Source organism: Panthera tigris, chromosome X (genome assembly GCF_018350195.1).
Source record: "Panthera tigris isolate Pti1 chromosome X, P.tigris_Pti1_mat1.1, whole genome shotgun sequence".
Lineage (NCBI taxonomy): Eukaryota > Metazoa > Chordata > Mammalia > Carnivora > Felidae > Panthera > Panthera tigris.
This window is the reverse complement of record NC_056677.1, coordinates 85,817,612-85,831,051: the sequence shown is the minus strand read 5'-3', so window position 1 is coordinate 85,831,051 and position 13,440 is coordinate 85,817,612. Positions and strand designations below refer to the sequence as shown.

The 13,440-nt window shown below is 34.3% G+C and overlaps 1 protein-coding gene across 1 annotated transcript in view; it reads right to left on the bottom strand.

Annotated features, from left to right (window-relative positions):
* Positions 1-3,644: 3,644 nt before the first annotated feature.
* The window catches only part of NRK (Nik related kinase), a 139,150-nt gene continuing 129,354 nt past the window's right edge, over positions 3,645-13,440 (bottom strand). Inside the window, exons 27-29 of the mRNA XM_007086430.3 lie at positions 12,555-12,714; positions 8,462-8,601; positions 3,645-6,759 (exon numbers count right to left, since the gene is read on the bottom strand). Coding sequence (XP_007086492.2) covers positions 6,664-6,759; positions 8,462-8,601; positions 12,555-12,714 — 396 coding nt within the window. The 3' untranslated portion in view covers positions 3,645-6,663. The remainder of the gene's footprint in view (positions 6,760-8,461; positions 8,602-12,554; positions 12,715-13,440) is intronic.

Below are 13,440 nucleotides of genomic sequence, written 5' to 3'. Positions count from 1 at the left end.
ATTGTAGCTCAGTTATAACATTTCTATTTCATCCTGACTAGTTTTTACTTCTTTTATCTCAGCAGAAAGGGATTGTAATCTATTTTCAACCCCAGCTAGTATTCTTATTATCGTGATTCTAAATTCTGGTTCAGACACCTTGCTTGTATCTGTGTTAAGTCCCTGGATGTCATTTGTTCCTGTTCTTTCTTTTGGGGTGAATTCCTTCATTTTGTCATTTTGAAGGAAGAAAATGAATTAATAAAGTACAAAAAATGAAAATTAAGTAACTAAAACAACACAAAAAATTTTAAAAAACATGCTAGATCCTAGGTGTTTTTTGGTCGGGTTGTTGAAAGAAACTTGATAGATTAGAGAAAAAAGGGAAAGATAAGAAAAGAAAAAAAAGGATAAAAAAGGAAAACATTTAAAAAGTTGAAAAAATGAATACAATAAAATAGAATAAAATGAAATGATGGAAGTAAAATAGAATATAAAGATGTACAAAAAGGTAAAAAATATAGTAGAAAAAATTAAAGAAAATCTTTTTAATACAAATGGAAAATAAAAATAGTTTCTCTTTCTGTTTTCAAGAATAAGAAAAGAAAGAAAAAAATTGAATAGATGGGCCAGCAAACAGAATCAAATATGATTGAAACTACATCCGGTTTCCCCTAGAATTCAAACTATGAAGCACTTTACAGTGTGTAAACTAAGCAGGAGGAGAGATTTGTGGTGCTCCTTAAAAGTGCAGTTGGCCTAGTTGGGCAGGGCTTAGTGTAACGGCTCTGTTCTCCACTAGGTGGCACTGCTTAGCTTACTGAAGTGGATTGTTGTGCTGCGTGTAGGCATGAATGTGCATGTGTGGAAGGGGTAAAAATGGTGTCACCCAGCTACCTAGTCTGTAGTATCAGAACTCTGTGCTCTCTCCCACTAGCATTCAAACACCCCTCTTTTGTCTCTGGTTCCCAAACACTCCCCACTTCTACACCATCTGTGACCAAGCCTTCAGGCTGCCAGGCAGCACCTCCCTCCTGAGATTCATCTCAGATGTGGCTGTGTTTCCCAACCCTTCGCTTCTGAGGGGCTGTGGCTTTGACCCATTCTGACCCTCTGGGGGAGGGTCTCGCTGAGCAATGGCCAAGTTCCATCTAGCCTTAAGGAATGTTTGCAAGACCATGAGGCTGCTGGTATCCAGAGACTGCAGCTGGGCACCAGCCCAACCCAGAAAAATTCATGTGACCATGTAGCAGCAGCATTTCACGGATTAGGGCAAATCACAACACACATCTGGTACCAGGCTTCACCCTTATCATCTTCACTCCAATACCAGTGCATTTTGCCTTTCTCCCGTGTCCACTGGGACCTTTGCACTCCTCGCCCCACAAAGGAGACACTCCCACAAACTCTGGCACAGGAAAGAAAGTGGGAAAAGCTGACTCAAACCACTGAAACTTATGGGAAATCTAGTCCACAGTCAGAAAAGTAGAGGACTGGCCAATACCAACAGATTCTGTCCAGTGATGAGCCCAGGCTCGATGGACCTCATGTATTGCTTTTAAAGGTAATGCAGGAGGTGGGGTATGGGTGAAATAGATAAAAGGGGATTAAGAGTACACCTACTGTGATGAACACTGAATAATGTATAGAATTGTTGAATCACTATATTGTACACCTGAAACTAATTTAACAGTGTATCTTAATTATACTACAATAAAAAACAAAAAATAAAAAAATCCAAAAAAATAAAGGTAAACAAAACTTGAGGAGACACTGCAAATTTTAATTTTATCTTGACCTATTCTTTGTTTCATTTTAGGTTTATAGGGTAAAATCATTTGAAATTACCCCCAATAGGTCATTACTCTTTGGTCATCTGAATATAGATGGCACTTTGGTGAAACAAATGGATTTGTGAATTTTAATTTTAAACTTTGCAAATAAAATAGCACTAAGAAAATCAAGGCAAAAAAGGTCAATTTCTCCTTTTCAATTCATGTTTTTATGAATCATTGTTGTATGCTAAGCACCAAACAAGTCACTTTGACATAAAGGGTGGCAAAGCTATTAGAAAAAGTTAATCCCCAACCTGATTCTGCATTCATCTACATAGTATGGTATGGACTAGCTTCTAAAAATATAAATCCATATAGAATAAGTTTTACTCCCTCAGGAACTACTTTTTTAAATTAGTTGAAATGGTTGTGAACAACATAAGACATGGCATGTGACACTGTTTTCTTATTTTTAGTGTTTATTTTGAGAGAGAGAGAGAGAGAGAGAGAGAGAGAATGAGTGGGGGAGGGGCAGTGAGAGAGGGAGACACAGAATCTGAAACAGACTCCAGGCTCTGGGCTGTCAGCACAGAGCCTGGCATGAGGCTCGAACTCACAAACTGTGAGATCACCTCAGCTGAAGTCAGAAGCTTAACCCACTGAGCCACCCAGGCACCATGACAATCTTTTCTAATACATGTTTGGCCTTTAATTCATTAGCTACCTTCTATTTAATTTTTGCAATTAAACAGTGGCTATACACAATGACTTTATTATCTTCAGAAACTTGAATATCCTTGAGGGCCAAAGGCCCCGTAAATAAAAAGGTGCTATTATATTGGAAGTCATAGTGTTGGAAAAGATTCAGTTAATAGAAGTGTGGTATTGGAGTATGTAAACCCACTGCTTTTTTCAAGAGTGATAACGTTACTAATAGCAACTTCTACTCATGACCTACCCTGTTCCTATGCTTTGGTAAAGGGTTCCTAGGATAATGCCCTCTTTCAGCCTTGGGTCATCACTCTGCCCATTCTAATTCCAATCTGTGATAGTATTTTTATTCCATGGCTCTCTGCCCCTTAAAATAGTTGAAGTCTGTGGGCTCTAAATATCAAGCTGAATGAGTCAATTTGATCATAGAAGCACTGAGAATTTAGACTGTAAAAGCCTGGATGAGCTTGTCATGTCTAGGTAACCCAACTAATGAACACCTTGCCACACTTGACAAATTAGAACCACACTCAGCCGGCCCTAATGGGAAAGCTTGATAAACTTTTTCCATAATGTCCCAAGACAATAGGATATTCATGGGGCCAGGTCTCTAATGATTCTGTGACCTGCTTGAGAGAAGTGCTATTCCTCTTCTGTTCCCAACTGAAGGACTCAGCTTCCTTGACAACCTGCTGTAATTACTCCATCTTCCATTTTTGACCATCAGCCTGCACTAAACCCTTTCTTGAATGCTAAGAAATTATAAATATTTTATTCCTTTCTTTGGATAAGGTTTCTCCTCTTCCCCCTGGATTTCAGGACACTGGGGTGGGATGGGAATGGGGTTAACATTAAAACTTCCTTGGGTTTTACCCATGTCATGTGATACTGTGTGTCTGTGTAAATTCCCACATATTTTGAGGAAAATTAATTGGTTTCTAATTCCATCCACCAGTATACCCAGAAGAATTTTAGTCATATCATTATAAATTTCCTTGCACAGAATTCCTAATGGAGCAACAAGTAGAACCTCTGACAACTTCCAATCAGTGCCTTATTACATAATTTAAAGAAATGAATAGTCCCTGAATGAATCCTAACTCTGAGGCATTAGACAAGCATATTTCAAATAATGATATCATTCAATAATTTTTAAAATGTTTATTTTTAGAGGTTGAACATGGTTAATTGCAGACTTTCTGATGAAACAATTAGCAGTCTCAAAGATTATTTCAATAATTTTTTAAGTTAAAGCACATATCGAATACAAATTGATTTAAATAGGCACATTTAAAAAAATAATTGAAGAGTATTTAAAAGATCCCATTGAGTGCATGTGGCATTATTCCTGGTTTTATGAATACTGTTTCCATTAAATGAGTGCTGGCAGAAAACAGAGTGATTATTTTATCTAGAAACTGGTAGCACTGAAAATATTAAAATTATGCATTCTAATGGTTTGCATGTGTGTATGTATATGTGTGTGCATGTACATGTGTGATTTCTGCTTTGCCTATTTTACTATCTAAACGATTATCCTTTCCTACTATTTCCTCTGAGCTCTTCCCTTACTTCAACAGACCTAATCACTCAGAGCTTTTCTCGTTAGCCCTCTTCATACATCATTTTTTAGTTTTCAAATATTTCCAACAATGCCTTTTATTTTAGACAAGAGCTTTGGTGAAAAAAACTAAAGTACACTAAAATAAAACTGTATTCTGTCCCAACGCTACTCACAACCTGCTAGAACTTTCATGCTTTCAATCACAGGGCTAGGAGAATTGGCTAGCTAGGATTACCTCGCCATTGCTTCTGTAATGAGCTGGGACTGCCAAGTGCTGATCTACAAGGTAAGGTATAGATATAATTTCTTCCATTACTGTGCACGGACTATGAAATTTAATTGCCCCTTCACTTTCTTGTTTCAGCTGGCAAAGGGTATACAAATTCCATATGGAATAACATCAAAATTTGAGATATTCATTACTTATACACCACTTTAAATATTTTCAATCCTATTTGGCTATCCAACATTTCAATCTCCCTTTGTGATGTGTGCCAGCCTCCTTTCTTCGTTAACACCTTATCCTTTAAAGTTCAGCTACACGTCTGCAATTTTTCTTGTTTGTTTACTTTGGTACATCTCTGTAGATTCAGTTCACCATGGTCTATGTTTTACTAGAATAACAGCCACAGAGCACAATGGGAGTTGATTTCCTAAACTAGTTTACTGTCTTACTGCCTTAAAAATATGATTTTAAGATGAAACTTATTTCTCTAATCTTAACTTTGAGTAAATATTATGAAGAAAAATGAATTTTTAAAAGACTTGATTCTACACACTACTTAAATGAAAGAATTTTCTGAAATGCAAACATAGCAAGCTCCATTTGCTCAGCAATGAGGTACTTGCACAAAGTTCCCCCATGGCCTTTTTGGTGTACAAATTTATAATAATGAAGACTACTTCTAAGGAAATAATTTGACATAAATGTTTGTTTCCTCTTTAAACTACTGCATTTAAAAAGTCATTCGAGTTGTAAACACTCAAGGATAAGCCAGTTTTAGGATCACATTATTGTGTCACAGTAACAGAGATGTGAATCACATTTATTTCTGTAATTCATGGATTTAGGTTCTCCTAAATTTTCATTTTGAGCTACTACACTCTTGATGTAAGTTGTTAGGAAAATCCAAATCATCATTCTTGTCACCAAGGCAACAAGAAATAATGTGCTATCACGAAATCACACATAGTCAGCTGCTTTTGTATTTTGGTTAACCAGGTAGTTTGAAAACTATTATCCCACTAGCACTGTCTTCATACTCTTGAAGCAGAACTAGAGGGATTATACTGAGGTATACTTTGTGGTAGTTCTGTTGCTTATTCTTGCCCCAGAACTAACCATGGTATTGAGGATGGATATGTAGAAATTATGGTTTTCACCAGGTAGCAGTTACCATAGGTGACCAAATACCACCTATCTATGGCGTCTATAACATATTGGGTGATGGACTAACATGATTTTCACTACTCTAAATTTGATGAAAGTTGTATTTTTTTCAAATTTTTTTTTCTTTTTCTTTTTTTACCTAAACATTAAGTCCCTACATGTGGACTTATCACTTTTAGATTAATTTCTTATTTTACAGAAATAGAAATGGGAAAAAAAAAGTATTAGCAGCCAAAGTTTTTTTGTTGTTGCATTTTGTTCTTTTTGTTTAATAACTGAGGGGAACTTCTTATGTAGTTCAATCTGGGATTAGGAAAATATTCCATGTTGTCTGATGGTCCCACTTTTGGCCAGATAAGAATTTTTATAAATCAACCAATCTGTCTTTGGGGGTTAGAATTTGACGCCTATTTTAAAGTATTAAAAAAAAAACCCTCAACTCATTCTACAGTACATGTGTATAGGAGTTTAGTCCTGTATTCACGCTTGCAACTGTATTATTTGGTGGTTTAAACAAACAAACAAACAAACAAACAAACAAACAGCTATTGCACATCTTCAGGGGTTCTGAGGAACATCAAGCATCTAAGACTTTCTTCCTTCTTATCAGGAGAAAACCAGCTGAATATGGTATGAAAAAAACACAACTGGTCTCTGACTGGGGGCTTAACTGTCAAGGAACAGTAAGGAAATGGGTGGCCTTTTCCCCTTTATCACTGTAGTTTTCTCTAGGCATGCAGGTTGTTCAGCCTTAGTCTTGTTTGTAGCATAGTTCTTATTATTTTCATTTAATAATCTAACTTTTGGTTCTTTATATGACTTTGCAAGTTTGCATATAGTTTGTTGCTATTTTTATTTCTTTCTGAAAAACCTCACCCAGGGCCAATTATTTTGAAAGCTACTTGGAATCTAACTCATTACAGGTTTCTTTACTCCATGTAGTAATACCTGAATATAGATACTGTCCAAACTGTACTAAGAGTAATATTTGAGTTCACAGTAACAAAAGTTACAAAGTTTGTGCAAAAGACATTGTACACCATTGGAGTACACAGAGCTTGCTATAGTTAATTTTATATATAAAGCTGCATTTCTCATTAGAACTATTTTGTGCTACATTAAAAGTATCTGATTTAATTTTTCCCTAACAATAAAACTGAATGCTCATTTAATCTCAGAAATTTAAAGATACAGATTTCATATTTATGATGTTTGTAAATGTTGTAATAAATCACTGGAACCTTTTAAACATCATAAATGCTTTGGAGCTCCTCAAGTTTTCCAAGGGTCATGAAATAAACCCGGCTGTGGCGATTGCGCAGGGTAGAGGTAAAAAATAGCTTTAGAAAGAGAGAAAGAGACACCATCAGTAAATATTTTATACATTGTTATCTGATATTTTACAGATACAACTATAATTTCATTTGTTCTTCATCAACCAATTAAAATTATTAAGCCATACATTTTTTTTCAAAACAGGATTTCCTGAAAGAACAAGACTTTAAATTGGTACAGAGTCTAAATTATATATTTAAAAATAATCTTTTACCATATTCTATATAACTGTACTTTATATAGTTAAATAAAATTGGGCTTTTGTTGCGGCATTTATCTGCTGATATTCTTGATTTGTTTTGGTTAAGGATTCCCCTTTGCTTTAAAAAAAATCTTTTACTCAAGTTGGCTTTACTTTTTCTTTTAATACAAGGAAATGTATTAAACGATGTTGTTTGGCATTGCTAACGGTGTTTAAATGGCTACTGAAACTTTCTATTTTGTGGGATTTTCTATTTCAGTGGAATGGACATGACATCAATACATTGATAGTATGAGTTAAATTAATCAGCCTAGAGAGGAACATGTCTTATGAATATGGTCTGTGCCATACAGAAAATTGAAACAGAACATGAATATAAATAGCAAATGGAGGCCTCCTTGTTAGGACTAAGGCTTTATACATCCACAATGAATATACTTAGAAGAGTTTTGATATTGATGATGGTGATGATGATGGTGATGATGATGATGATAACACTAGCTACCCTTGACTTAACACATTTTATATACAGGCAGTATATGATATGCTTACTATATGCACATTAACACTAATTGTAAAAATTATTACCAAAGCAGTTTTTAATATTTCCATTTGGGAGATGAAGGAACTAAGGGTCAGGAAGATAAATCAAACTTCCAGGTTCTTATACCTAGTTAGGTGGCCGAGCCGGTACTGCATGCTAAGACCATCTGACCTCAAACACTGATTCTTCCCCATGTATGTCCCGTCATATTGCAAACCAGTATTTTTCTTTGATGCACAATGCTTTACCCTGGTTGTTCTAATATTAATTTGAATCCTCTGCAATGTCTTCCAAAGGTAGATGTTTCATAATTTTATTAGGATTATTTTTTCATGCTATTATTTCTCATAATATGTAGAGACTGTAATGATTTTATACAATGCATCTTTTCCATTTAAAGTATCTGAATTGGTTGTTAAAAATGATCACACTACACAAAAATTGACAAATCTTAACTTTATTTTTCTTACCTTTAAAATGGAAATAATACCCACTTGTGAAGATTAAAGTAATGTTGTGAGTATTTAGCACAAACTCTACTACATATTAGGTGTTTGGGAAACATAAATACTTTTTTCTTCTATTATTGAATTATGTTGAAAACTATAAAAGACAGATTTACTCAAGCATTCGGTTTCAAATTATCATTAATACAAATATGAACAGAACTGTGCATCAAAGGCAATAATGGATTTTGCATCACACAAAATAATGGTTAAGGTTTTCTTAGGACATAATTAGGATTTTTACTTTTTTAGAAAATTTTTTTTTCAAATCAAATTATCATCATTTACCAAATTGGTATTACTACTGCAAAATGAAAAACTGTTTTCATCAATAGTTTGCCAACTTGGGAATTATGTCATAAATATATTTATGGACAGAAGGCATCGGATTTCCTTGTTTAATTTTCATTGTTTGCTTTTTTTTTTTTGCTGTAACTAGGGGATATAAACAATACCTTGTCACCTCGGGTACACAGAAATCTCAGCTTCTTAATTGACCTGCGCTTCAGTTCACTTTCCAGAACCCTTGATTGCAAAGAGCGGACTTCAATGGCCTTTTGGCCCCATCCTGTGGTTCGCTGTGTACACTCAAAAGCTGCAATAAAAATATAAAAAGCAGAAAAGCAGTCAACATTTGATTATTAAGAAGCTCATTATTATAGTTCAGGTAAACATATTCTTTTTTCCCTCCTTCTGCAGTTAGTCATCTGCCCATTATGCTGCTCAGCAGTGGTATTCATGCAAGCTATCTACTGTTACAATTGTGATCAACGTTGAGTAACTAGATCTCAATTAACTTTTGTATTCATATACCCTAATACCACAGAAAAAGCTAAGTGTTAATTCTATCCTGTTTGTAAAAAGTCAAATCTACTGACAGCCATTTTTTTTTATTTTACAGTCTAGTTGAGGTATAGCATTCCATAAGAGTTTGTATTTATGCTCAAGTGACATACATAAAAACCTGATTAACTTCAAAATTAAAACTGTTAAAAAATGACTTGCTCAGATAATGACTTTAGCAACTCTAATGGAAGTCAATGAATCACCACATTATAAACAGAACTACACCTAATTTGATACTGTTTAGGCTCAATCTTTTTTTTTTTTTTTTTTTTAATTTTTTTTTCAACGTTTTTTATTTATTTTTGGGACAGAGAGAGACAGACCATGAACGGGGGAGGGTCAGAGAGAGAGGGAGACACAGAATCAGAAGCAGGCTCCAGGCTCTGAGCCATCAGCCCAGAGCCCGACGCGGGGCTCGAACTCACGGACCGCGAGATCGCGACCTGGCTGAAGTCGGACGCTTAACCGACTGCGCCACCCAGGCGCCCCATGTTTAGGCTCAATCTTATTCAGGAAATTTTATTAAGATTTTAACTTTTGGACTCTGTGTCACTTACTTGGTGGCAATAAAGATTATGACAATTGCATGTTGACAGATAATGACTACACTTATCGTGGTGAGCATTGAGTAATGTATAGAATTGTAAAATCACTATGTTGTACACCTGAAACTAATATAACATTGTACGTTAACTGAATTTCAATTAAAAAATTATGAAAATTGCTTAAAACAGAAAAACCTAATTATGTAACTAGCTATATAGTCATCTGGTGCTGTAAGGTATTTTCTGACATAGGGAGCAGTATTATTGTTAAATGTTTAATATTTACTTTGATTTTTATGTACTTTATAGGAAAGCAAATTTCCATAAATAAATCCAATCCTGCACTTAAAATAATATCACAATTTTATGTCAAGCTGAAATAGTCTAGAGAACACCAAAATAAGGCACCTCCATTCCTATATTAACATGACTAAAATCAGAATTCAGTTCATTAGACTTCCCATTTTCTTATTTAAAAAAAAAAAAAATATATATATATATATTTTAGACAGAGAGAGTACAAGTTCAGAGGAGAGGGGCAGAGGGAGAGAAAGAGAGAAAGAATCTTAAGTAGCTCCATGCTTAGCACTGAGCCTGACATGGGACTCAATTCCACAACTCTGGGATCATGAGCTGAGCTGAAATAAGAGTCAGATGTTCAACAGACTGAGCCTCCTAGGCGCCCCTCCATTTTATTCTATTATAAGCACAATAAACTCTGAGTTGTTATAATATAGTCTTAAAATTTTTATCATTGTCAAAAGTTCTAGAATACCTTTAAGCCAAAATTTACCTGGCCTATATATGTAAAAATTAAATATGCATAAAAGGACACATGAAAAAATTATTAAACTTGATTAAAGTGACTTTTTATAGGCACAGTGTGAGGCATTTAGAATTCCTCAACTAAAACCTACTAAGCATTTATTATCTCTTGCCTCCTTTCCATTGTAATTCAAAGTATTTTTGTGTATGAAGTTGACCACAAAGTTGTAATTAAATTATAATTGCACTTTTTTGTACAATTATATTTTATAGTTGTATTTTTATTCAGACAAATGGCTCTCCTGGAAGACTTAAGTCTAGTTTCAGACTAGAATTAAAATCACTCCAGATACAAAGTAAGTGAGGGGAATCCATGACCTGATTGATGGAAACAAGTAATAGATTTAGTCTATCCAAATTTGAATTTTTTCACCTATATGAATACTTTATTAAAATTGTTATTTTTGTCAACAACCACACAGAACAAACAATTCTAAGTTTAACACACAGGGTACTTGCTGAGTCCAAGCACACAGTTCATATGGAATTATACAATTTTCACCTTAATTCTGAAAAACATTAATTTTCCATTTAACCTAGCTACTGAGCTAGCTTGCTTATGAAATGGGATCCAATGATTTGGAGTGGGTATGTTTAGTGATACCTGCTCTGAATGCTAAGCCTCTATTTATTTGTTTGAAAATACAAATCAATGATCTTATTATTGAAAATATTTATTATATCTCAAGGTAATGTAAATTTTAGATTGGGGAAATCTGGATCTAGGTTAGTTTTAAATAACAAAGCAGTTGTTTTTAGACAGAAGGAGAAATTGATTTTCTTAATATCAGTGTTATACTGTAGTCTTTAGTATATTCTCAAAATACCCCTAATACACAAACCAAAATATCACATTCTTATAGTGCCATACTTTATTTTACATGGAGAGATACATTTTTCAAATTCTTGCAACTTAAAATAGCTTTTTGTTTTACATCAGAAGTTGTCCTGCCTAAGGATAAGAGCTTATGAGATGACATTTTAAGACCCTTTGATTCCTATGATTGTCCAGTGGCATAAATATAGGGGTTTTCCCAGTTTCCCATTTCAGCTGAATTTCCTTATTTCAATTTCTGATTAACATATTGATTGCAAATGTACCATTGTAAAGGTTAGAACAAGATTCATTTTTCAGTTTCTTTTGTCCCAGATCTGTCAATTATAAGCATTTACCTCTGTCACTGAAAATGGTTTTAAACCCTTTGGGAGTTCTTACCTGTTTGAAGAAATTGGAAGAGGTTTTCAGGACAATGCTTAACACTATGTGTGCAAAAAGAAAGGATTCTGCAAGTGCAATGCAAAGTGCCATCATCCCATAATGAAAAAAAAGTCCATTAAAAAGCAGTTCTTTCAAACTGGTCCTTAAAGCCACAGGGGAATCACACTTAACCATTTCATAAAGATTTCAGAAGCTTCCAACTCTTTAACAGACAAATTACCCTTCTCTCTCTCTCTCTCTCTCTCTCTTTCTCTCTCTCTCTCTCCCTCCCTCCCTCCTTCCCTCCTTCCCTTTACTTCTCCTTCCCCCTTCCCCTTTATTTGCTTCATTAATCTCCTCTTCCTTTCAGGATCATTTACCTTCCATCAAATCTTCCTATTCTCCCTAATACTTTCCTGTTCATATGCATTCTGTCTCTTATCTACAATCACCTTTGTAGTCACCAAACCTCAGAAACATACACAAGAGTCTCAAGTTATTCATATTTTGTAGATGAGCAGTCCTGCATTGGTCAAGAAGAAAACAGTGTTCTGGCCTGATGAAGACTAAGTCAGTTTTCTTTATGTTGCCACCTGGATAGTACCTAATAGGCATTCCAGCCGGTCATATTTATCTCTTACGTAAATGAAGGACGATGAAATCTTAGTGATAACCAACATGTCACATATTTAGTTTGTATTTGATTCTTCACAGGATTATCATTCTCTAAACAGATAACTATTTACTATATGAAATAGAGATATTCTGCTCTTGATTATTTGGCAGTCTCCTAAGATAAAGGTAACCCCCTAACATCAGTGTGAGGGAATGAAGCATTTCTAACATCTGCATAAAATCTGCAACCAAAGGGAATTAAAGTAAAATTATGGATTACTGTGGAAAGGAATTCCTTTCTTATTTTAATTTTATGATTATTGCACATGAACAACTAAAGCAGTTGAAATTAGACTCTTTGTAGTAGCCTTGTGAATTCATTAAGCATATGGCAAACACACACAACTTAGTAAGTATGCAGTATCCTAAATTAACCCTATATGCCTTGAGGAAATGTGATATTTCAGAAAACAGAAGTTTCTATGGGATCATATAAAAAAGAAAAAAGGTTTTACATACCTACTGAAGATGGTATGTTTTTCCACACCTCAAGAATCTTCTTGAAGAGTTGTTCATTTGCTTCCATAGAAAGGGCTTCAGCATTGAAGGTGAGCATCATGCCAATTCCCAAGGAATCAGGTAAAATGATGATATTCTGTGGTATAATGATTTCCAGGGGCTGGAATTATGTTTCATAAAGATTTATACGTCCAACATTTTATCACTACTACTTTAATTGAAGCAGCTTGACTGAGCAATAAAGATCAAAAAGGGGGTTGAAGTGCAGGGAGGAAAAGAAACTTCTATTTTAATATTAAACAGCATGCTATCTAACATTTTAATATTAAACACCATGCTCTCTTTGAAAAGAGCCTTTTCCATGTCATAAAGACATCACTGTTTAAATAGTGTACTTTAGAAAACTTTGTTTGAAAAAAAGCAGAGAGATATTTCCAACACAGGAAAATTTGTTGAAATTTAACAAAGTGTGTATAATGATAAAAGAAACGTTACTTGTTACAGAGTTGGACTCCAGATTCATTTCAGCACACTAATGAATACTTTAGCGATGAATATGTGAACCAACTAACAAATACACAATCACTGGTTATCTATACAATTAATTTACATCAGAAATAGAAATTTAGCTTTAAAAAAAGCTTGAGCTTGAAATGTTTACAAGGGGCAACTTTATAATATTCATCACTGCTTGAAATAAAACAGCCATTCTCCCTTCACAAAAATGTAGAATTTCTTACCTAATTTATATAATCATAAAATATCTTCAATACACAATTCAGACATGAGAGATGTATCAGGTGACATAATATGAAATATTAAGCAATATCTAAGAATTCGTTAATTTTATGATGCTAAAACAATGTGATAAATTTCACTTAAACTA